Here is a 25,537-nt window from a genome sequence, read left to right as displayed (position 1 = left end):
ACACTGAACAGTCAGAGGTTATCACTCTCCAGGGTCAGGAGGACACTGGAACCCTCCTTAGCTAACTCTTTCTCAAACACATACAGTAGCAAATAACTTCCTTCAAACCAAACCCATAGCTCAAGGCACCGCGCCATTCCTACCCCTCTAGTGCTGACACACTAGACCTGTATATAGAGTGTATGTGTGTGTGTGTGTGTGTGTGTGTGTGTGTGTGTGTGTGTGTGTGTGTATTCAAGAGTGATCGGGAAGGCTGGGGAGGTGGCCCTACCGTAGAATATCTGGAACATATGAAGCTTACAGTTTGTTCCCTACCACCACAGGAAAAGGAGGGGGTAGGAGAGGGAGAAGAGGGGAAGGAGGTGGAAGAGAGAGGAGGAGGGAGACAGAGGAAAAAGGGGAAGAGGAAGAAGGTGGAAGGAAGGGGAGGGGTGAGGAGATGGGAGAGGAGAAGGAGGAAGAGGAAGAAAGGGAAAAACCAGGGGAGAAGGGAGAGAGGGGAAGGAGGGTGGGGGAGAAAGAGGAGGGGGAGAAAGGGAAAGAGGGAGAGACAAAACAAGTAGATAGCACCAACTACCCACTTGAAGCAATCTAGAATCTTCTGGGCGGTAGCTCCCAGGCACAGCTATGGGAGCTTATCTTAACACAGATTCCAGATCTATCTCAGGGGGCTTTGTTGACGAAGAGAATGAAGTCAGACTGTGAAAGCACTGTGCAAACTCTAACTGGCTGTTAAAGTGTAAAGGATGTTGAATAATTTTTAATATTCATTCAGTGTCCAAACTTATCTTAATTTATTTGGTTCTGGCATCTAATGCATCTTCTATCTCTATCCAGTATAGGTCAATTCTTATATAACTGGAAGTTTCACTTACTTAATAATTAATAAGTAAGGTATGCACTGAGGCTCCAGTAAGTGAGGATTCTGGACACTGGAATGTGGACGCATTGCTTCCATCCAGGTCTCCTGCTACCCCAAGCTAAGGCTTCCACTTGAGTCTCTGCTTCGTTTCCTCGTTGACGGAGCACTGGTCACCTTAATACACAACAGCCATGTTGATCTCTTATCAAATCAAGCTATGTATTTAAACTTCTATGTTTGCACAAAGTTTATCTGCTGTTTAATTTTATGTCTCCCTCTTTTAAATACCCAAAGAGGTGATTTTCTTTTTGAAGTAAATATATCGCAGATATTTTAAAGCATATATGGGGGGGGCAGACTTAGAAAATAGTTCAGTCAGCAGTATTTGCCATGAAAATCTGAGGAGCTGAGATAAATGTTCAGAACCCACATCCCAGAGTGCACATGCTCTCTGTCCAAGTCTGGAGAAGCAGAGCCTGCCAGATCTCTGGAGTTCCCTGGTCTAGCTTAATTAGCTGACCCTGGGTCCCACGGAGAGACCCTATCTCAAGAGATAAAGTCTTATCTGAATGGCTTATCAGATAAAAGCTGGTAGCGTGAATTCAAGCACTGCAGCTCCTAGATGGAAGAAAAGAACCACTCCCACAGCTGTCCTTTGATGCATATATGTATACACAGCACACATACACAGAGACACATACATACACATATACTCACACAGAACGAATACATGAGAGACAGACAGACAGAAATTTTTGAAAAAGACAAAATGGACATTGCCTAAAAGCAAAACTAAAGGTTGACCTCTAACCTCCACATGCACATGAATATTCATACACGGCGTCTGTGTGCACACTGCATGTACACCTCCTGTGCACAACACTCACACACAGACACACACACACACACACACACACACTTCTGACATTTCCTGAGGAAAACTGTCGTAGGGGAAAGTTAAGTGGTTGTCTCTCGCTTGTCTTATTTCAGATCTGACTCTCAGAGATCTGCCATGTGCTGGTTTCTGACCACACACGTACAGCCGAGTGTAGCTGAAGATGCCTAAGACAGTTTGCAAGGCCTATGAGCCATTAACTCTTCCTGGAGGACCTGACCTTCCCTGGAAGTCTTAGGAGGCTGAGCTTCTGAAGCACTAAGAACTATTTTCAGGTCGGCAGACACTCCTACGTTAGCGGTTTCTCTGCCTCTGCAAAGCCTGGTGGGAATGTCTCCATTTTCAGGATGGATCAATTATTGAGCTCTGGAAAGCCTGACCATGTCTGTTTTAAGCCAGAGCAGGAACATCAGTGCCCATGAAATGAAAGGCAGTGATGACTGGGCAGTAGCTGTTTCAGCAGCTGGGGCAAGCATTTTTTCATGGTAGAGGTAAATATTTCTACTTCCCCAATGTTTAAAGACCATTCTGACTGTTCACACTCTCTGAAGCAAGAGAAGGCATAGCCTTGATGTCTCTGAAAAGTTTTCTTTTTCTCCCCTAAAGTCTTTACATTAGCAGTGACAGTGGAAATAACCTTCTAAACACTCTACAGAAGGGACACACTGGTACCTGGCGATCTCGCAGGTCTCCATGTCTGAGCTCAGGGCACTCTATAGATAATATTGCGGGCTGCTTTTCTTTCCCTTTATTTTAAAGTTGATTTTTTTTCCTTTCTCATTTAGTGGTACAGATGCCCTACAAACCTATGTCAGGAGCCCTATCACTCCTTTTCCGAAAGGCATATTTAGATGTCTATAAAAACTATGTCAGCCTGTCAAATTAATTCTGAAACCCGTCATATGAGCCCCAGTCTGGTCACGTCCTGCTCCTAGTCCTTGGCGTAGTTTTGAGCGCTAACTTCCCCTGAACTAAGTTTGTGGTAAAGTGTGACTCTGCAGAGGGTCAAGCAGAGCAGGGACCGTCTTCTCAGCAGCAGAATAGACGACTTGTGTCACCCTTTGGGGTCTATTAAAACGCTAAGTCCGTTAAGGTGGCGTAGTCCCGTGTTCTTCACAGGTGGAGGAGCCACAGCACCTGGGAAACTCAATATCTTTTTTAATACGCAGTTGAACAGGGAGGTGGGGTTAGGGCATGCAGCTGGGTAAGGAAGGGGATATTGGGGTATATAGCTCAGATAGCTAATGTCGGTGGAACTCTCTGTCCGGGGCCGTCTTCAGGTCATTACACATGGCAGTACACAGAAAGCCATGGCAGACATTTTCTGAGCATATTGTCCACAGTCACGCTTGGGTCAGAGAGGGGGCTCTATTATCCCTCTGAGCCTCCCCTGGGAAGCTCTCGCCAGTCCCACAGGTGTGAGGCATTTGGGGCCCTCGACACGGCTGCACTCAAGTCAGATAATACACATCCACTTAAGACTTCAGTCAATCCCTACAGTATGGTCCTGACATTACAAAGAACTAGTAAATAGAGCTAAATGCTCAGAAATAGATATGTAGACATGAGGAAGCAGACATGTGACTTGGGTGGCATTACAATCAAAGGGAGGAAAAAATATACCTGTTCAATTAAAATGAAACAAACTCTAGATGGCCAGTAACCTTGCCATTCCCGGTCTTTCTTTCCCTCTCTTCTCTGTCCCCTCTGTTTTCTCCCCCTCTCCCTTTCCCTCCTCTCTCTCTCTTCTTCTCTCCTCCTACTTTTATGCCTTTGTTCTGCATCCCAGACTCTAACTCTCTAAAACCATAAGCCCAAATTAAATACTTTCTAAGTTGCCTTGGCCATGGCGTCTTATGACAGAGATATAAAAGTGGTGAAAACAGCCTCCTAAGAGGGCTGTATGCATTCTGGTTGCTCCACATGGTCACAGGAGCCATTCAGTTTGCTGTGTAGTAATAACTCAAGTTTGTTGCATGGGCATGGGCCAAGAGAAGAGGCACAAATGAGTCAGGCAGATTCTGCAGCCTTGTTGGGCAGCCAGTATAGCCAAATCAGCAAGTTCCAGAGTCAATGAGAGACTGTCTCAGAACATATGGTGGAGAGGGAAGGAAGGCACCCAGCAGTGACCAATGGCTGACATGTATACACATAAGCACATACCCCTCCAGCATACACACACACACACACACACACACACACACACACATACACACACACACACACACATACACACACACACACACACACACACACACACAGAGAGAGAGAGAAAGAGAGAGAGAGATGAGCAATCAAGAACCTTTAATTGGAGGTTCACCATGCTGAAAATGGTTGTAATGATTACAGGGATTATTTTCATAACATAGCATTAATAAAAATACTTTTAATCACTAGGTAAACTGAGGTATTTTTATGTGAAGGATTATGAGGCAAGCAGAGCTAACTTGGTATATACAGACTTTCTGCTCCGCCTGGGAAGTTGCAATCAGGACTTGCATTCATTGAAATGCAGAGCTCAGAAGCAGAAAAACTGATTAACCAAAAAGGGGAAAAAGTGTTTCCCATACAAACAGTCCTCAGCGTAGCTCGTGTAATTATGTACCCCATAAATCAGCACAGCATGCAAAATCTTCAATCCTGGTGCAAATATCTTAATGACTGTGATGTCGTTAACCATGAATAACTTATGTCAACATGATCCTTTTTTCCCCAACTGTGCTTTGCAACATCGGAATAAAGTGATCATCTGTGGCTAGTTCTTGATTATTTCTTCCTGAATTTTCCTGTTTCTTTCTCTCCTGTTGACACAATCCATTTTTCCTCCTGCACTTTTTAAAATAATACTACCTCATACTTCCACCCTGTCCACTTGTTCCTACTTCTCCCCTGCATCTTGTTAACTATCTTGGCATGCGGCCAACACTCTGGGGCCCCTACTTTTCAGCCCATCCTGTGAGAACGGAATTGGATGCCATCAAGGGAAATAGGCTTAGCACAGAAGCTCGTCTCAGCATCTTGATGGTATTGTGTGGGAAAGCATTTATTATGGAAAGCAATCACCACAAAAAGCTAATGATCAATTAAGCGTTAACACTTGTAGATCCCCTTCTGTGATGCAGACAGCAACTTCCACAAGTGTAATTCCGGGAAGTGGCACTTGCTAAAATAGTTTTGTTGTTTTCCTAGAGCCTGTTCAAATGAAATCAACTGAGAAACAGTGAGATTAGATTCTAGCTCATTTGTTGGGCTTAACCTAGCCACATGAGTTTGCCTTTGTCAGGGGTCACTGCTATTTCTATGCCTATGCCGTGGTTGGTGGATAAGAATTGAGGGTGGGCTGGTTTGGGAGACTCTTTAGGGGGTCAGTGCCTTTCTCGGACCTCCAATGCATTCCCATCTCTTTAGGACCTTTACGTGAAGCCCCATGTGATGCCAGTCTCTGTTGAGAGTTCATGATCCTGCAGGTGTCGAATTCACTCAACTTTTTCAGGTGTTTTAGTATCCATTCCCTCTAGAAGAAAGTGGAGCAGTTTTTCCTTTCAGGGATTGTGCATTAACTCTTTGGCTATTGCATCAAATCAGGTAGTTCACAATCTTATATTATGAGGCACTGCTTGGAATTCTTTGTGCAGACTCTGAAGTTATAGTAAGTCCCTCCTTCTCATTAATGCCATCCATTCATTCAAGAATGCTATCAAAGAGTCTCAGGTGTGGATTACCATGAAGCCCAGTCCAAATTCTGTATCATCAGGACCATTGTCCCTGTGCCTAAAGTAAATAATAGATATTCATTCTTTAGCTCATTTCATTGACTAATAAGTGGACAGCTATAGACACTAAGACATTAGTATGAATGGAAAATGTGAATTCCAAAACTAGTAGGATGAATTGAAAGGAAGAATTGCAGACTTTATGGAGTCATTAATTAGCAGCAACCTAGAAAAAATTGTTGAATATCATGTATTCAAAGCATTGCAAAACTATAACATATGGCTCTATTAAAGTAAGGCAGGTCGGCATGGGTTTGCAAGTTCAGACAAGAGTCCCTGTAGAGGTGGCATTAGAGCAGAGCAGGGAAGCAGAGCAGACATACCAGTTGAGGGTCGGGATATCCTAGGTAGTGAGAAGAACATATATTATTATAAAGTAGAGAGCATATGATAGTTCTGACTCTAGTTTTCAGTCACCAAGATATGCCAGATAAGGTGGTCCTGCTCCCCTCAAAATTAATGGTGGCAAGGGATCTAGGCTCATCTGCTTCAGCTTTGTGACAGCCCTGTTCTTATCATTTCTTTCCACAAAAAAAAGCCTAATGGTCTTTATTATAATTAAAATGTTAGATCCAAACAAGGATATGGATGTCAATATTTTGATACATCTGTAGGATATGGGGAAAAACTAACTGAAGTGATTATAAAGAATTTTTATCCCCTGATAGACTCTCTTAAAACTGATCCTTAAGTATGATAAACGTGGTGTGTTAGAGTGTCCGCCATCCGAAATACATGAAGCGAGATGAAGGATGAGTTCAATCTGAATTTTTTTCTGATTTTAAATCATTTGCATATATGTATTAAAGTTGTAGAGAGATCAGACAAGTATAAGCATGAAACTCATTTATGATTTATATATACATTATGCACACAGTTTAAAGTAATTTTCTGCAATATTTTAAAATAAATTTGCCCATAAACCATTTCATGTTGAAATTTTCCACCGTAGCACCAAGCAGAAAAAAAAATTAACAGGTCAAGTAATAAATAACACAAAATCTTCATTGCTTTCATTTTTAGGGCAAAAAAAAAATTATAGTCAGGTACAGCAGGATCATGAGGAAGAACATAAGTGACCACAGTGCCGCAGACCCATTTTTTTTCAACCACTCTGAGTTAAGGAAGTGGTTTGATAAATAATAATTGATCGCCCTAAAAGTCTACAAAGACGATATGATTTGTTTTTAAGCTCAGTGTGACGTCAGAAGGACAGAAATTAGTTCAAGGTAGCAGCCACCATAGAGTGGGGTTCAGGAGCAAAGTAACAGATAAATAGCATAATACCTTGGAACCAAAGAGATGTCTTGGTAGGGTGAGGTCACTGGCTCCTCCTAGCTGTTGTTCATGAGAATGGATACAGAACAGGGACAGGCCCTAAAGAACAGAAATCATCACGTCTTCAGTACCAATTTGTTACAGTCTAAGTAGTCATTTAGGAGAGTGGCACATACAAAAAGCCTTATGTATTATTCAGGGTTCTCTAAAGGACCAGGCCCAATAGCATGAATACATGCATTTAAAAGGAGTTTATTAGATGAGCTTACATGAAACAGTCAGGTAGTCCAACCATGCCTGTGTTCACACAGTAGGCAGTGGGCTAAGTGAACTCAGAAATAGGATGGCTGGCTGAAGTCACCGGTGAGGTGTGAGCAGTGAAGCCGCTAAGCAAGATTTTCCCCTCAGGCTTTTGTCTGGGCTGCTACCTCACTTAGCATGGGCTCCCCACTTTCAAATCACCCGGCCAAGAAAGGCTCTCGAGGTGTACCCAAGCAGCTTAGGCAATGCTTAGTCAGTTGTGCTGACAAGCAAGATTAACTGAGTTTAAGCCTGTCCCTTATCATCTTGGTAATCGGTCATATCTCCTTATGCTTAATTTTCAAATGAAAGTAACAGCTTTGTAGTTTTAGTTGGTTGATGTCGCTGAAACAAAACACCATGACCAAGAACAGGTTGGGCAGGGAAGGGTTTCTCTCGGCTTCTACTTGGGTTAGAGTCTGTCATGGAGGGAAGTCAGGGCAGGAGCCAAAGCAGCCACCTGGAGGCAGGAACTGAGGCAGAGGCCATGGAAGAGTGTTCTCTTCTGGCTTTTTCCCTATGGCTTGTTCAGCCTGCTTTCTTATGCCACCTAAGATTCCTGTCCATGCATGGCACTGTCACCAGCTGAACTAGACCCTGCTGCATCAGTTGTCGATCAAGAAAATGCCTGCAGACTTGCCTGTGGGCCATGATGGAGCTTTCCTCTTACCAGACAACTCTAGCTTGTATCAAATTACAAAAACAAAAATCCCTAACCATGACGCCTGGTATAGCTACTGATGTACAAATGTAAACACACTATTTCTCTTACCCCAGAACTGGTGGCACAATCCCCTGAGGAATGCGTATTCTTTCAGTGACCGGAACTTAGATATGATAATATAGATTTGCAACCGCCAACCCCTATTATCATCTCAATAAACGTTACACTGTATAGCAAAGACATAGAGGAATGTAGGAAGGTGTGTGTGTGTGTGTGTGTGTGTGTGTGTGTGTGCTTGCGTGTGTGTACAAACATATTCTTAACAAAATAGAACTGAATTTCCTGTGGCGACTGAATTCTTCATCTCTGCAACTTGTCATGTGGCTCTAGGTGACATTTTAACTACCTTTCTCTACTGCCCATTCTGCATTTGCTTCACCTTTGGCAAGCACCTCAGCAACCTGAGGGGTTATACATACCCTCATACTGTCTGACTTGTACTGTTGTATGTTCCCACTGACCTCAATCACAGGACATAGTTAACACTGAGAAATGCACTAAAGGAACTTCTATACCCCAGACATGATTTTCTTTACTTTCATTATGGAAGAAACACAATTCAGTTTCCTCTGGATCAATCACCTGTTCTAACACTATAAAATCTTTCTTAACAGTTTTGACCTCTAAGGTATCCAGAGCCCCATGCAACCATGGCTTAAGCCTTTGCTTCTAGCCCCTTGGATGCCTCCTAGGAAAAGACAAAACACAAAAACCTCACTTCTTCCCCCAGATTCAAAACTTCTAGGTCAACACAGCATAATGTTGCAGAAACAGAAAACAATTTTCTTGTATTGGGTCACTAGGTACCATTCCAATTACCTCCTCAGGATGTAAGAGAAACAGTGCTGTGGTTTAGACAGCAAGTCAAAGTTTATGTATCCTTCTGGAAAACTCCACCCTAGCCCTTCAGGCACTGCCAACCTATTAGTGCTGTGTTTATATTTTTAAAGGGCCAGCCCAACATTGTTTCAGGCTTCAGTAGGGTGAGAAACAAGTTAAGACCAATGAATCCCATAAGCATGAACTCATCACTGCTCTTCATTAGCAATGAAGTGAGTTCACTGTTTAGAAGCATTGCTGTGTGAGCTACAATGACAGTGGATGAGGCATTTTTTAAGTTCGTGTCTTAGTCAGTGTCCTACTAATGTGAAAAGACACTATGACCAAGGCAACTCTTATAAAAGAAAGCATTTAATTTAGAGTTTGCATATGCTTTCAGAGGGTTAGTACAATACCATCATGAGGAGAAGCATGGGGGCAGGCAGTCACTGGATCAATAGCTGAAAACTTTAATCCTCATTCCTCCAACAAGGCCACACTACCTAATCCTTCTAATCCTTTCATACACCTCCATTCCCTAGTTGACAAAGCATTAAAATATATTATCTTAGGAAGCCAGTATTCTTATTCAAATAACCACTGTCCATGAATGGTGGTTTGACAGAAGCATTTTGTTCAAAAATATAAATATATAACCAGAATTATTTTCCAACCCAAAAGGACAACTCATTATCTTTTCCATGATAAATGTAGTCCAGTTCGAGCAAACACTCAAGTACCTGGCTAATCATTCTGGCCCTATCATGAGGTCAGTGTTGATCTCTGCTACTGAGATCAACAGTCTTAGTATCTATATTTGGCGCCCAGCATCAGACACAGCCGGGTCAGCCTTAATGATTAAAAATTCATGTTGTTGAGACTATGTGTAATATCAATTTCTACCACTGAGGTCATTTTGTTCATGAATGTATTGGGCAATTACAGAAATGAATGATGAAAAAAAATTGTCCATTATCTACTCTGGGCAGTACCATTCCCTTGGCCAGAATCCTAGACTGTGAATTAACAGCAGCGGTGTGTTCTTCTGCTGACTGTGAGTGTAATGTGACTGACTAGCTGATGTGCTGACTTTAAACCATGAGCTCAAGTCAACCCTCTATTCCTTAAATCGATTTTGTCGAAGTGTTTTTCTACATCAACATGAAAGGAAACTGAGGTGTCTTAAAACTGGGGACTGTGATGTTGTTGGCGTGGTCCTTCGCCTGATTTGAGAGACACCTCATTTCATCTCACACTGAAGTCAGCTGCCACACACAAACCTTCCAGCTTTATGTGTCAGTGTCTGGTACCTGAACTTCAGCCACAGCAATACAGATTTTCCATTCCATGGTCCTTCCAGGATAATAAGATGCTCCTGAATGCTTGAGGCCATAAAATATCAACAACAATAAAACCACTTAAGGAAACTGTCAATTTATAGGAAAGCTGTTGGGTTTTGGAAGCCTTAGTAACTTGTGTAAGGTACCATGATCCAGATATTGTAAAACTTATCATTAAATTTTTCCAATCTATTTCTGGGGCTTTTCCAATATTACATCAGTCCGTTCCCTGCTTTAAAGGATATTAAAGCCTTTGGAGAAGGCGGGACAGGGGCAATCTCACCGTATATCCCTGGATAACCCGGAACTCACTATGTAGTCCAGGGTGTCCTTGAACTCAGAGATCAGCTTCTAACCACATATATCCTGGTCCCAATCACTGTGCTGGGCTCTGAGAACATGGTGATTGACAAGACTTAGGCTTACAATCAGTCACTGAACAGTATGATCACCACACACATGGGGAGGTATGTGCTATAGCAAGGGAGAAAAATGCTGGATGTAGGCGCACATATGGAAAGTACCAGACCATGAACTGAAAAGAGCTACCCAGAGGTTGTGATGCTTATATTGATTTTGCAGAGATGAGTAGAAGCTGAAGTAGTATTTAAAGCCCCAAATAAACCAAATACACAGTAACTCCTGAGAGGGAGATAACCCTAATTCAGGTCTCACATGTTCATAAATTACATCCAGTAGGCCTGCTATTTGTCAATTCAGAGATATCATCTACCTAAATGCTCTATTATATCCACCTATCATCTATCTACCACCTATTTGTTATCTATCATCTATTAGCAATCATCCATCGTCTCTATATATCATCTATCTATAATCTATCATCTATCTTTCAATCTATCTACCTATCATATCTTTTACCTATCATCTACCTACCTACCTACATATCTATCTATCTATCTATCTATCTATCTATCTATCTATCTATCTATCTATTTATCATCTCTATCTCTCCTGTCTTCTATCTTTACTTTCTCCCACCCATCCTTTCTTCATCTACTCCACCCATCAATCTAGTCATCCATTTATCCATCTATGCCCCCATGAATTAAAACACATACTTATGTACATACATCATAAATGCTGGTTATAGATTAAATTAATTGATTTTAAAGAAAAATCTAAGATACTCCAGGCATTGTTCCAAGCAGAGAAGAGAGCAAAATGACCTGTGAGACATCACCCTAATTGGCACAAAGACTAAAATTTAATTCCAGCAACTAGCTCATGTCCATATCAAGGCAGCTGAATGGGGAAGGTGCCCTCGGGCAGCGGGGATATAACAGAAAACTATATGAATTATCAAACTAGCATCCAAGTAAACGTTCTTTATCTTTTTGTTTGTTTGCTTAGTTTATCCCGTTCTGTTTTCTGAAATGTATCCTTCAACAGATTCCGTGGCAACAGCATCCGGGCCACTACTAGTTGAAGTTGCCAAAACTCCTGGTGCCAGCCTTGGGGTTGCCCTAACTACCTCCGTGTGCTGTAACAAACAGGTCATCGTCATAGACAAAATCAAATCTGCAAGCATTGCGGACAGGTGAGTGTCACAGCAAGTATCTACTTCTCAGTGCTGTGTGTGTGCTTAAAAAAAACTGTTGTGCACACACTTTCATATAATATATGCACTTATATAGTATATACACTCTTTTACACTCACACACACACACACACACACAGAGAGAGAGAGAGAGAGAAGAGAGAGAGAGAGAGAGAGAGAGAGAGAGAGAGAGAGAGAGAGAGAGAGAGAGAGTTGTAGACAGTTGCTACAAATTTCACATAAGAAAACAATTTACTGTTTGAAACTCAACATTGTAACTACCTGATCAGCCACCCCATGATGAAATGTCACTCCCGACATTTGGTGTGGCCTTTATCAATAGAGAAAACAAACAAACACATTTACTTACTGTGTCCCTCAAAAAAAGAAGTTCCTGCTCTTGATAAGGGGCAAATGAACTGATCTTTATTAAGTTCCATGCAGAGGGGCCATGGGCTCTTTTTCTTTTCTGACTCATTAATTAAATTCTGCTATCAGAAAATTTCACTCTCTTTTGGAAAAGTAGATAATACAATATCCTTAAAATAATGTGATTTTTAAAGACAAGCCTGATATTGTCATAGTTTGTTAATCTTAATGGTTTTACACAACCTTCTGTCAGGAGTCTCTTAAACATCGTTACAGTGCCTCAATAAAAATGAAATTTATTTCCCTGATTCATATTTTACATTGTTAAGGTAAATGTGAAAAGGGCAAAAGACTGCTTTTCCACAATATGGTTTACAGCTCCTAGTAAGAAAACCCCTGCTTCCGATTCCCAAAGCACCCTATGGGAATCAGCCTGGAATACCCTTTCCAGACTGAGAGGGTGTCTTGAAATGTTCTTGCCTTTCTAAGTAAATTCTCACCAGAGGAATCCTTAAATAGACCTCAACTATTCCACTCCATGTTTCCAACCTTCTCCTACTAATCCCCCTCCTTCCCTCTTCTTCCTTGTCCTTTCCCTTCCTCCCCCTCTTCCCCCTCCTCACTCTCCTTTCACCCTTCCTCCTCCTTCCCCTTCCTACTCCCACTAATCCCTCCTCTGCCCTGGGCTGCTAGTCTCCTGTGGCCCAGTGACCCACAACAACCTACAAACTGGGCGGTCTATAGTTCCGTAGTTTGCCCCACTCCGTGTGGCTATTCACAGTGATGGCCACTGATGCAGAGGCCTTCTCCAGCTCAGTGGAGTAAGGTGCTTTAATTGTCTGCTTCTGCTTTGCTTTGCTTTCCCATTCTTCAGCGGGTAACCAGTGTAAGGAGCTACACATTTGAATGTCTGTTGAGTGGTCACTGCTTTTCTCAATTCATCCTATAGCCAGCCTCGGTCTTGAGTTCAACAGGGTGTAGCAGCCAGACCGCTGTCCCTAACATTCCCTACTCCATAAGTAAACCTTGTCTGACTACTCTTAACTCCTGCATAATCCACACTCTGTGCTAGTGAATATTTGACTCCAGATAACAAAATGGAGCCCCACAGTAAAGAATCGTCGGTAAACTGGATTACACTATTCAAAAATCCCGAGACAGCAGTAACTAAGCCTTTCAATCACCTGCATACACAGGACCCTAGGCCAGTTCAGCAAGTCGCACCTTAAGGCCCTGAGTGACTGACAGGTCATAACTGTGACAGAGGACAGAACCATGGAATACAATTCTCTTCTTCATGCCCCTCTTGCCTGTTTCCTCTTAATGTGTAACATCCCCACCCCAAAATGTTTAAAGACAAAATATCCTTAAGGACAAGAGAATAAGGAAATCATTTGCTCACATTTTTTTCCCAGCATTTTTCTACAAGATTTTCTATTTCGATTCAGACCCGACATGCCTAAAACATCACAGGTCATGTGTCTCTATTATTGTTACATTTTTAAAGTAAGCAATAATTGCACGAGATGGTAAAGAACATGAAAGTCTCCTTCTGACGGAGAGATTTCCGGTGATGCGGTTTCTCCTTTCCGTAGATGCGGCGCACTGCACGTGGGAGACCACATCCTCTCCATCGATGGTACCAGCATGGAGTACTGCACCTTGGCGGAAGCAACCCAGTTCCTGGCCAACACCACTGACCAGGTCAAGCTGGAGATTCTCCCGCACCATCAGACCCGCCTGGCCCTGAAGGGCCCTGACCATGGTGAGCAGTCTTCTAGATCCTTCTGTTTATCTTGCTCTTGCGGTCTTCTTCCTCCAGAGAGTTAGGATGTGAAGAACCTCTACTGCACTGCCAGCCTAGACCTCTTTACCTCTCCATCTGCAGAGTCCCTTGTTGGGGATGGAAAATGTGGAGAGTTACTGGAAACCCAAAAACACAAGAAAGAAATTCTGAAATTGAAAGTTTAGGCTAAGAACTTTTTGACTTGTTTGTTCTTAAACTTGGCTGTAAATTGAGTATTGTATGAAGAAAAATGATTTGGCATTGTGACAGTCACACTGAATTGTGAATCTCTATAAAGGACAATGAAAACAAGCATAACACACACACACACACACACACACACACACACACACACACACACACTCCTTGCAGTGAGGAGGCCAGGACCCAGATAATGTTAACCTTTGTAACCTGCTCCTACCATCTCCGAATGAATTGGTTTTCACTATCCTAAAATAAAATAAAGCAAATACATATTAATAACAGATCCATTAAATATTCATCAGGGAGAGACTATTATAGGAAAAGGTGATTTCACTGTCTTTTGTCTGTTTGCCGGAATATCTATCCCCCTCCCCCAAGATAAAGAGCACACTTTCTGGCCAAACCTCTGACCAGGGAGAATGAGGCCGGCTCATTGCAGTAAGGAGGAAATCTGCATTCTCTCTGTCTCGCACTGCGCAGATAAACTTTTGTCAATGTAGAGAACCATCCCCTGGGCATCCTAAACCAAACCAGGCTGACTCAAACATGCCTTTGAACCACGAATCCAGGCAAGTCCGAGAGTACCTGGTGGAATCTTTGTTCCAATTCCGTTACCCACCTACTTCTTAAACCCCACTCGCCCTTTTCAGCCTAGGAGGCAGGCAGGCTCCCTACCGTTGGCAAAGAGAGAGAGAGAGAGAGAGAGAGAGAGAGAGAGAGAGAGAGAGAGAGAGAGAGAGAGAGGAGAGGTGCTTTTCTACCATTAGCAGCAGCCCAGGTTTTCTAGCAGTGGAATTTTGCTTGTGGGAAGGTCATTTACATTGAGCTTCTCACCTTCTAAAAGGCACTGTGTTTCTCTACAGGGGGGAAGCCGAAAGAGGGGCGAAATAATTTTCATACTGGATGAGTCAGCTGGATGCAACCTTTTTAATTAAATGGAGCTTAGACAGCCCTGGAGCTAATGATAATCTCCAGTACAAGCGGTGCCCTTATCAGATTTTAATTTGACACTTTGGTGTGAAGAGATGATGCCGCATAGGCCGGTTAGGGTTGAAAAATCAGCACAGCAGCGGAATTGAGGTGCCAAAAACTGCAGGATGCTGAAGCCAGTGGGGGTGCACACGGGCCTCCGCCAAAGCCCCCAGGTCCTTCCTGCGTACGCTGAGTGGAGTGATGTCTAAAGCATCTTCTCCGTGTGTATGAAGACGCCACACGTCTTGAGGCCCAGAAGCTTTAGGACCATCTTTGGAGATGGCATGGCTCACATCTGGTGTGAGGGAATCAGAAATGTGTGAGCGTACCCTTTCAAAATGACACCTTTTCCCTCCTTTAACAACCTCATTACTTTACTGTTTGCCCTGTATGCAAATACTAAATAGTTCAAATGGTTCCCGGCTTATGAAATATTAAATATTTTTACCTGCCAAGATCATTTGAAAAGTTGAAGAATTTATATGCTGAACGGGGCGGAGCAAGAACGTGTTATATCGCTTTTCCTGGAACGCCCCACGTCATTTATATTTGTAAGGTAGGAGGCTGACAGTCTAGGGCTGGCTTTCTTAGCATATCACCGTCTGCCCCATGTTTTATATTAAAAGCAGACTTTCTAAAAGAAATAAATAGTGGCACTTAAAGATAATTATATCTTAGGCCCGAGGGAACATGATTAAGAGAGAATGGGGGTTGCTTGGCAATTCTCATGCTTCTATTTTTGTATGACTGAAATCTCTCTCATAATTTTCACCACTCTTTCAAATTGTAAGTTCTGATCGATTTTTCCAGGCTGCAGTGCTTGGGCGCTGTGTCTCCTTGTCTCATGAATATGTGAAGATTCAAAGTTTCCCAGAGCTGGCTGGCAACAAAACATTCGCCACTGTGATTCCAGATCAGTGTGGGAAAGGACAAGCTAAGTCAGCACAAGAGATCCACTATGCCTTTCCCTGGTTAAACTATGGCATTCACCACAGTGGCCACGGTGGCCTTTTCAGGCCTAGCTGTGTGGCTCAGAGGGAGCATGCTTGCCTGAGGGAGCAGGCACAAAGCTTAGGTCGCATCCCCAGCACCACAACGTAAAGGAAAATATTAGTTTTTATTGAGGTTGAGCACTGTCCCCCTGCAGGTCTTTGGGAGATGTAAACTCGGAGGAAGGACAGGGGGCTCTAGAAAAGTCACTGCGGCTAGGGTCACTAGGCTTAATGCATTCAAAGCAGGAGGGTATTCCATTCTGTGATCTCCAGGGACAACCACCAGACTCGCTGTCACCCATTCTCTCAGACATCCTGGCTGGGCAAGAGAAGACAATTAGGAGAACAGAAGCCAGTGCCTTAGATGTCCTAAGTGTCTGAGACCACAGCGGAGTGGCGTGGGAAACATTGTTGCTGCTTCTTCTCCCATCTGGAGCAAGGGCTTCCAGAGCCCCAATCGGAAGAGGCAGTGACACATGGGGGCCTGGGTATCCGAAGAGTCCATTCTGGCTCCTTAAAGCCTTAAGAAAGCTACCCAACTTTTCTGTACCCTAAGTTCTTTATCTGTAAAGTGTGTGTTACAGTGACGCCCACCTCATCAGAATACCCTAAGAGCAGCATCTGCGACACTCCGTTAAAAGCAGGTAGTAAGGCATCTGGGACTGGGGAACGGCTCAGTGAATGTAGACTGCTGGTATCGCACAGCTAAGTAAGAGAGTACCCTAACCCTTTGCAAAATGCAAGAGCAGGCCCCAAACGCAATGTCTTACTGTTAATTTCCTGGGGCACTTAATATATAAACGTTGGGTAGGCCACTGTAAAGCATTATAGATTTGAGGTATACATTCAGAAGGGGCCTCCCCTGTGCTTTCCGATTGCATATGTCAGTTTTCAAAGGCCTTTTGTAAAAGGCCTTTATCAACTATGAGTCCAGCTTTCTACACCCTCTTACCTCACCCTGTGTTTAAAGACTTGGTCCCTAATACTAGTTACAGACCAGGGGGAGCTTTATGACCTCCAGTTCACCTGCCTGTAACAAGCATGGGGGTCAGCTTTCGATGGCTGGTCAGCAACATCTTCTTTATGGGTTCATTCATTTGGCTTTTGAAGTTAAACTCGTTACAATTTAATGCCATACTGGTGAAATATAATAACGTAAAGCATTTTAAACTAAATGCTTCTCGGACAAACTTTCAGTTTTAATCCTAAGATATGTTGAGTTTTCTCCTTATTAGTCAGAGAAGAGGAAAGGTCCTGGTGGGGGCGGATGATTACCACAGTTCGTTGTTGAGGAAAATCAAGTGCACAGGCAGGATGGACGGCAGTGTAATTAAAACAGCAGGGCAGTAAATCGTACGGTGGGACTCACATCACAAGCCAGCGTGATTTGCTGTCCTGTCTCCTCTTTTTTTCTGAGGAAGAGTTCCTAACTGACGGAGATTTGCAAAGCTTTAATTACTAATCGTGGGCCATAGATCTCTATAAGGATGGCTTTTAAGTTTCCAAAAAAAAAAAAAAAAAATGTTTTATAATATCTGCAGTGAAGCACAGAGGAGATTGGCAATTGATCCAAGAGTCATCTTAAAGGGAGAGAAGATGGGCGGGGAAGACATGCATTATTCTCCGGGAGGTGGACGGCTCCATGGCTGCCGTGAATCATCTCTTTTGCTGACCGCTTAGAAAAGAGCGAAGCCGCGCAGATATTTTCTCCACTTTGCAAGCAGCTTTCATTTTCGTTAACGATTTTTCTTTTTCTTTTTCTTAATTTGTGCAATTCAGTTACTTTTTTTTCTTCTTCTTCTTTCTTCTTTTTTTTTCTCTTTTTTTCCCCCTCTTCCCTTTTGTTTTGGTTCCTTGTCTTCCTTATTTCTCATCATCACGTCATATGGGCAGTGAAAATTCAGAGGAGCGACAGACAACTTCCCTGGGATCCCTGGGCCAGCAACCAGTGCAGCGTTCATTCCAACCATCACCATCACATGAGCCACCCCGACCATTGCAGAGTACCAGCCCTGGCTTTCCCGAAAGCGCCTCCTCCAAACAGCCCTCGTAATGTTCCACGCTTTCTCCTCCTGGCCCTTCATTTGCTTCTGTTCTCATTCCTTTCTGCCCTAACTCACTACACCTCTGGCTCCATGGGCGTGGCCTGCTTTCCGTTGTCCCTGTGCCCTGTGGCTTTCTTTGTACTAACACCATGTTGTTTCGGGTAACCGTTTCCCTTTCTGCTGGGAAGCGTTCGTCAGTCTAAACAGACAGATGAAAAGCATGGGGAGGATGCTTAATGACAGGTGGCTTGCCTTGCGTGTGTGAGGCCCTGAGTTCAATCCCCCTGCCCCGCACCACAGAAATGATAAAGGAAATAAAAATGGGCAAAAGTTCAGAAGCCTTTTCTATGCACCTCAGGGGACAAGGCAGAACTTGGAGTATTGGTGTTCTCAGATCCTTGTGTGTGTGACTCACTTAACAACATCCGTGTCAGAAAATACTCCAAAAAAAAAAAAAAAAAAAAAAAAAAAAAAAAAAAAAAAGACATTGTGTGCCTGATGTCTTAAGTTTTTAGTGGGGAAATTTGTTCTAATCTTTGTTTATTTTCGTCTGAAGCAAAATGCACAGTCTGTGTGTGGCCGTGGGCCATGGAGGATTCTGATCCTCAAAATTCATGACTCTGAAAGTCTAAAGTGCTGGCCCCAGGCTTGGTCTGCGTCTGGGTTGGGACACTGACTAACTGTGACTATGTGTAATGTCTCTTTGGGTTGCTGCCGGGTGGCAGGGGGCGGCAGGCTCAGGCCGCATCTATGACCGCTCCGAGCCAAGTCTTTGCTCTCTTACAGCTATGGTGTCCTCGTCCTCTCCTACCTCTATGAGTGCGTACAGCCTGAGTTCCCTGAACATGGGGACTTTACCTCGAAGCCTCTACTCCACTAGCCCACGGGGAACCATGATGAGGAGGAGACTGAAAAAGAAAGACTTCAAAAGCTCATGTAAGTGAGATGCTGACCAGATGGTCCATTTGGTCTCTAGAAAACGTACAGGAAGAGTAGCTAAGAGGCACGGTGATTAGAGTTGCTGTGTAGCAGGTAGTTCTAGGCTACCATGACTGAAACCCACTGATCCGTATGTAATGTTTACATGGAATATACAGCTTCAAGTGGATTTAGCTCACACTGCCTTTTCCTACAACTTGGCCTGTAACAACTCTTTAAAATATTTTGCTTTTAAAGTCTTTTGAGATGCTTTTCTACCTTGGGTAGCTTCTGGCACAAACATCTGGTCCTCACATCTTATTCCCTCTGAGGTAGTTTTGTACAAACTGCACCCCATTTTTGATAAGGATGAGTTTTGTTTACCATAATATAATTTATATTCTATCTCTTGACCTCGTTTTGAAGTTTGAATTTTCCTTTCAAATTCTCATTCCCCGACTTTTCTTTGCTTTTGTCTTTATGCAATAGCACCGAGAATCCCTTCTGTTGCATTTCTTACTTTTAATATATATATATTTTATTATTTTAAAAGCTCATACATGTGCACAATATATTCCAGTCATATAAGCCTCCCCACCTCCCTTCCTACTACTTTGAGATTCTTTTGTGTCCCTCTCCTAGCTTCATGAAATGCTGACTCTCTATGCATGGGGTATCCCCTGGAACATGGCTAGCCTTTCATGTTTGACACCCTTAAAATAGACTGCCTCTTTTCTACCAGACTCCAGATGCCAATAGCTCCTTAGATAGCAATGGAGGCTCCTGTGTCCTCTCTGCATCCTCAGTGGAACATTGACTAGCTTGATCTTGTGTGAGTCTAGTGCCAGAATCCTAACTCTGAGTTCCTGTGCAGTGACCTGTCTGTCGTGTTGGGCAAAAGTGGTTTGCTGCAGGTGTCTGACCTTTTGCTCCTAGGATCAATATTCTTCTCTTCCCTGATGATCCCTGAGCCTTGATGTGTGCAAGTGCATGTGTGTGTGAGTGTGTGTGTGTAAAGTGTATAGTGTGTGTATGGGGGTGATAGAAATGTACAGAAACTTATTCTCTGAACTTTAAGCAGTTGTGAGTTTTGCTATTAGCTACCGTTTACCACACATAGACAACTTCTCTGATGAGGGCTGATCACTGCTCTAGAATATGGGCTTAGAGCGATGTATTTAGAAGGCATTCTAAACATTTCCTTTTAAGAACTACAGGATTTAAAAAGTTAGAAGGATGCTAAAATACACACACACACACACACACACACACACACACACACACACACACACACAATCCTAGAGTCTACAAACTCTCATTCTTAAAAATATTTTCTGGGCTAGATGGTGAAGCATATGTAAACCAATTAAGGCAAGGAAGGTGTGGTTGCCCATTGTTTTGAATTAGTTTATATGGAAGGTGTGGTTTGCATGGAAAGAAAGAATGGCTGGATGCTTCTTTAGGAAGGAAACACAGGTTGCCCCTAATTTTTTCTTTTCTGTTAAAGAAGCTGGACATCTTTCATCTTAATCATATATAAGGGGAAAAAAATGCCCATATTTCTAGAGAGATCTAATCACTGTGTATTTTATGCCTTGTATATTCTTGTTGGCTGGGATTGTGATTCCTATAAGGAAACCTAAAGATGGCTGGGTCTATTCCTGTGTCTACCATGGGAATGAAGCGGAGGAGCACCTGTATATTACCTCAATAACGTCAAACTCAGAGATGCTAAGGCGGGGTCTTTGGTTTGTATGCCAGAGAGCTCTTATCCCAAGAACATCTCTCAGGCCTAATCCTGCCCATCAGCACTATACTGGGTACAACGGCGATCACCCTTTATAGGAAGCAGCTTCTTCAAGTGGTGGGGACCTGAGGCCTTCATTGCAAAGAAAACCACAATGTGAGACATAGCCAGCATCTTTGATTCCCTGGTGGTATGCACATAATTTTTGACTTGTCCATCTTTTAAAATGTACAGATTAGCAGGGATGTTGATATAGGTCAGTAAGGATGTGTCCGGCTCTTGTAAGAGGATCCACATTGTATTCCCAGTCTTCACGTGTGGTATCTCAGAGCCAGTTCCTCTGGGGGCACCTTATAGAAAAAGTGGACGGACAAACAGACAGACAGACACACTCAAAGAAAACATGCTCAAATATAAGATTTGTTCATCTTTAGTAAATGAAATTAGCAATGATTTGAAATTAGGACAATGAAAGAATGAACTTAGAATAATTTTTAAAAATCTAGATTTCCATTTGTTTCTTAACTAAGGCTGGAGTTAACTAATCTTGGTAGAGAGCAGTTGCAGATATGCAGCCAACCAACTATGAGCCTGACTCTACACACTGGGGTTCTGTCACCCCAGCATCATATTCTAGCTCCAGGACCTCGAGCAAGAGCCATAGCTTATTATGCCCTTGCTAAAAATGGGAAGAAGTATAGCAATAACTGGACAACCAACTGGAGAGAAAGAGCAACGGGGAGGCCTCATTCTTATATAAGACCAGGCTACAAGATCTGGCCTCCTAAGGGTGACCACCGTCTTAAAGGGGGCAGGATCTTTTGCTGTGCTATGTGTCTCAAGTTTCTCATACAGTGCCTCCAAGGGCATAAAGTTGGAATATGTATATAGATGTTTTATATGGTGTCTTCAGGTGCATTGCTCTTCGGTGACAAACAGCTTACAGTCCTCTACAGGACAGAGCCATTACAATCCATCATTGTTGTTGTATTTTTGCTCTGAAGGCTGCTGCTTGTGTTAGCAAGGCTTGCTGTGATAGGAACAGCATTCGTAAATACAAATGTATTTACGTAAATACCAACACATCTGTGCCACATTGATGTTGCCACATCTTGGATTTGGAGTAGGGAACAAAGCTGAGGCCTGCCTTTCCCCCTCGCTGACTCATACATTCTCTCTTAAATCGGCACATGGTCATCCACCTGGAACAGAAAGATAAACAGAGACCTAGGTTGAGACGTTTCCAGATCACGTTTGCTATAGATGGAAGCCACTAAGGCTCTGATGACACGTATGTAGCAGGACATTTACACACGTGTCTCAGGAGATTCGGGTATTTGATATCTTAACACATCAGTAGAGCCCAAAAGGTATGAACTTATTCCCACTTAAAATACATGAAACAGTTATAGTATTCCAATTTAGGGGGAAAATAAAACTAAGCTTTATTGCTTAATACTGTCATTTTAGATGTAGCGATGTCAAGTAACTGAAAATAAAGACGTTATTACCGCCCTCACTATACATCCTGGTTTCTTCCCCTGCTTTCTTTATGTCTTCATTCTGGGCCATCATTTACTGTCCTCTTTCTAATGGTTCCATACCCTTAGAAACCAGGCCACTCACAGATGGCAAGTCACCTCAAAAGCCAGAAAGATAATAAAAAGACTCTTTGCTATATTGCTGATGAGGTCCTAGTTTACAAAAGTATTTCCAGGATGAAGTCAGGACATTGCCAGAAAAGAGAGAAATCCTCTCACATAAATATTAAAACCCTCATTGTCCAAAGGGGAAAATACAGAGTCTATGAGTATGTCAAGGACATACCGTGAGAAGATCTGGTGTTCGTTTCCCAGGGAGGGTGATGAGTTCCACGACTCCAGGCTTTAAAAGGCATCACAGAGCCCAGGAACAGTTCAACCCTATGTCACAGAGGAAAGTCAGTCCTGTTTCTGAGATCTTTTGGGCCCCTCCCACCACCAGGGCTGACCCTTCTTCAACAACCAAGGCTAAGGCTTCCCTGAGACCCCATCACCTACTGTTCTGCCAACACAACTACACCCAACATCTAGCTCTGCCCTTACTTCCTCTGCAGACAGGGCCAATGGGGTGACCCCGCCTGTTCCCAGTTAACCTAAATTATAGCAAGCAGCAGCCGCCAGGAGGCAGTCCCAGAATGTTCTTTGTCTCTTTGGTCACCATCCCTTGCTTCTAGAGAGCATGACACCAAAAGGGGCTGAAAGGAAGGAGATGAAGAAACCTAACAATGTTCACCATGCTTTTCATCAACCCCTAAGAAAAGAACAAAAGAGAAATGCAGCTCCTGGTAAGCTTGCATGAGTCAGAAATGGGACAGCTTAGCTGCTGCCCAGCACCCACTTAGCTCTCTGTGGAGAAGAAGCTGATCACCCTCTACCCTACCCCCATTCCAAACTGGGTCATGTGACTCACGGAGTGTCCCATCCACAGTAGTCCATCCTCAACTCTGTAGCTTTTTAGTGAGGTAGAAATTTCAAGCAGAGGATCAAACAACAAAAACACATTATCCTAACAAAGCCTTAGGCTTTTTGTTTTCCCTCTAAACTTTCTAAATGTTTTTCCTATCTAATGATAAAGTTCACCGTCACTATAATTAACACATTAAAAAATACATGGTCAAAAGCAAAACGTCTAAAAGCCATGGACTACTTTTGGCTTCTCCAACCCTCCCTGGTATTTGGAAAGACTGAAATAGTTAAAGCATGTTACAAACCTAAAGAGCGGTCATCGGACGTAGCCTTGTGAATGGAAACTCAGGAGAGTGGGGGGAATTTGGAGTGGATTCTAGAGAATGCATACAGGCCTCTCCAACTAGAGAAGGCTCCTTTCTTCCTCTTGCTGGCCAACCAACTGATGAAGCAGGTTAATCTGTGCCAAGTTGTACTGGTTTGCTCTTTGTGTCCTCTTGGCTTTTGACCCTCAGGTCTGTAATTTATCTTTTCCAAATGCGATTTGTTCTAACTCTTCAGCACATGTGAGTCACCTCACTGCCCATGGAGTTCTCTTTTGAAAGAACAGATCTCAGGGTGTCAAAGGGCTTTGATAACTAATGGAAAAATTACAAGCTGTTTCATTTAATCATGTATTTGAGCTACAAACTATAACTTCCTATAGTTAAAAAATCAATCTATAATACATAAATTATTTTCAAAGCTAAGTTAAATAGCTTAGTTAGCTTAGAGCACCTCAGTGTGCCTCTAGTTGGAGCTTACAGGTCAGTTTTTTTCTGGGATGATTATTTTCTTTGGATGTATTACCAAACATCAAATAATAATTGACCCAACCATCTTCTCTGAATGAAAACAGATGCAGCAGATCCTTCCTTTGAGAAATTAACCGTTTAGTCTAATATAACCCAACTACTAATATTAATGTGCAACTTGTCTTAGCTGCTTCTCATTCCCCTTCCTCCACCTCCTCCTTTCTCTTACCCCTTCCCTTATTACTGTCCCTTCCCCCTCCTTTTCCTCCTCCCTCCTCCTCTTTTTCCTCCTCCTTCTTTCTCCTTGGTTATTCAAAAGTTTCTTTGTATATCCCTGGCTGTCCTGGAACTCCCTCTGTAGACCAAGCTGGCCTGGAACACAAAGAGATTTCCCTGCCTCTGCCTCCCTAGCACTGGGATTAAAGGCTTAAGCCATCACTGCCAGTGTCTTACTTAGGGTTTTGCTGCTGTGAACAGACACTATGACCAAAGCAACTCTTAATAAAGACATCATTTAATTGAGGCTGGCTTATAGGTTCAGAGGCTTGGTCCATTATCATCAAAGCCTTGATGCATTTGTTTATTATTTTATGTGTATGTGTGTGTGTGACTGAGTGAATAAATGTGCAGGTACCTACAGAGGCCAGAAGAGGTTGTGACTTAAAGGTAGTCGTGAACTGTCCTATGTGGGTGCTGGGATGTGAGCACAGGTCTTCAGCCATCTCTCCACTCTTCAGACATACTTTTTAGCTCTGGTTAAGAAGTCCCAGATATCTTCATTAAGCTGAAATCTCAAATGAAGCAAAGTACTTTTGTGAACCAGTTGAAAGGTTTGGACAAAAGACTGCTGTTTAAATCTGTAAGGTGAGAGCTCAAGTAACCATCCATGGTAATGATGCCCAGGACTGCTCTCCTCTGGGTGATGAATGGAAGGAATGCTGCTCTGTAGATCCTGAATGTAAACTTTCAGCATCCAGACCAGAATGCTGCTCAGACCCTAGTACCTGCTATAACTCTGATCCTTCTACACACACTGGTCTGGGCTCCCATGGGCTATCAGTTCCCATGATCTCCATGATAGAAAAGTTTGGGTGAGGAGTGACTGCTGATTCTCTATGAGATACATTTTAATAAAGTTTGACCTCCAAAGGGAAAACATGTGATTCTGGAACATAATTCACTAAAGAAGGTATCGTTGGGTGATAAAATTGAGAAGTTTCTGAGCATTAGAGAACCCAGATGAGTGTGTATTAGAACGGCTGAGATAAAAGCCCAAATTAGGTTGAAAGTAAAAGTGGAAAAAGCTACTGGGAGGTTGACCAATTTGAGACAATGGGGAGTGAATAAAAGGCCACACTGAGATTTCAAGATCAGAAGATGAGAAACAGGATCATCTGTTCTTCAACATAGGAGAGGGAATGAGAAAGTCAAGATCACTTCCTTAATTTGGAAAATAATTTGAAGTCCTTTGAGGTGTGTCTGTAGATGAAGAAATTCTCTTTGGTGAGAAAATTCATCACTGAAGTGAGAGGGAGAGATAGATGGACAGACAGACAAGAGACAGAGAGGATGCTTCAGAAGTCATATGGGCAGGTGAGGGCAAGACTCAGAGAACTGAGCATAGAACTGAGTTTGAAAATCTGTTTCATGCACCAGGAGGTAGAGAAGGTACAGCCAGGGGCTGATACAGTAAGAAATTAATATCAAATCTTTA

The 25,537-nt window shown here is 42.9% G+C and overlaps 1 protein-coding gene across 13 annotated transcripts in view; it reads left to right on the top strand.

Moving 5' to 3' along the window:
• GRIP1 (glutamate receptor interacting protein 1) overlaps positions 1-25,537 on the top strand; it is a gene marked incomplete at its 5' end in the record, with an annotated part of 570,261 nt that overhangs the window by 467,690 nt on the left and 77,034 nt on the right. For 8 of the 13 annotated variants that reach the window (XM_080935612.1, XM_080935622.1, XM_080935620.1 and 5 more), the window contains 3 exons: positions 11,402-11,549; positions 13,514-13,683; positions 18,704-18,853. In XM_080935612.1, the coding sequence (XP_080791738.1) occupies positions 11,402-11,549; positions 13,514-13,683; positions 18,704-18,853 (468 nt within the window). Of the gene's footprint in view, positions 1-11,401; positions 11,550-13,513; positions 13,684-17,765; positions 17,922-18,703; positions 18,854-22,802; positions 22,909-25,537 lie in introns of those variants that run through there. The other 5 variants (XM_080935616.1, XM_080935611.1, XM_080935614.1 and 2 more) reach the window with 2 other exon arrangements.

This window comes from Micromys minutus (assembly GCF_963924665.1).
Source record: "Micromys minutus genome assembly, chromosome: 22".
Lineage (NCBI taxonomy): Eukaryota > Metazoa > Chordata > Mammalia > Rodentia > Muridae > Micromys > Micromys minutus.
Note: the sequence above shows the minus strand (reverse complement) of the source record. Positions and strands in the feature narration are given on the sequence as shown.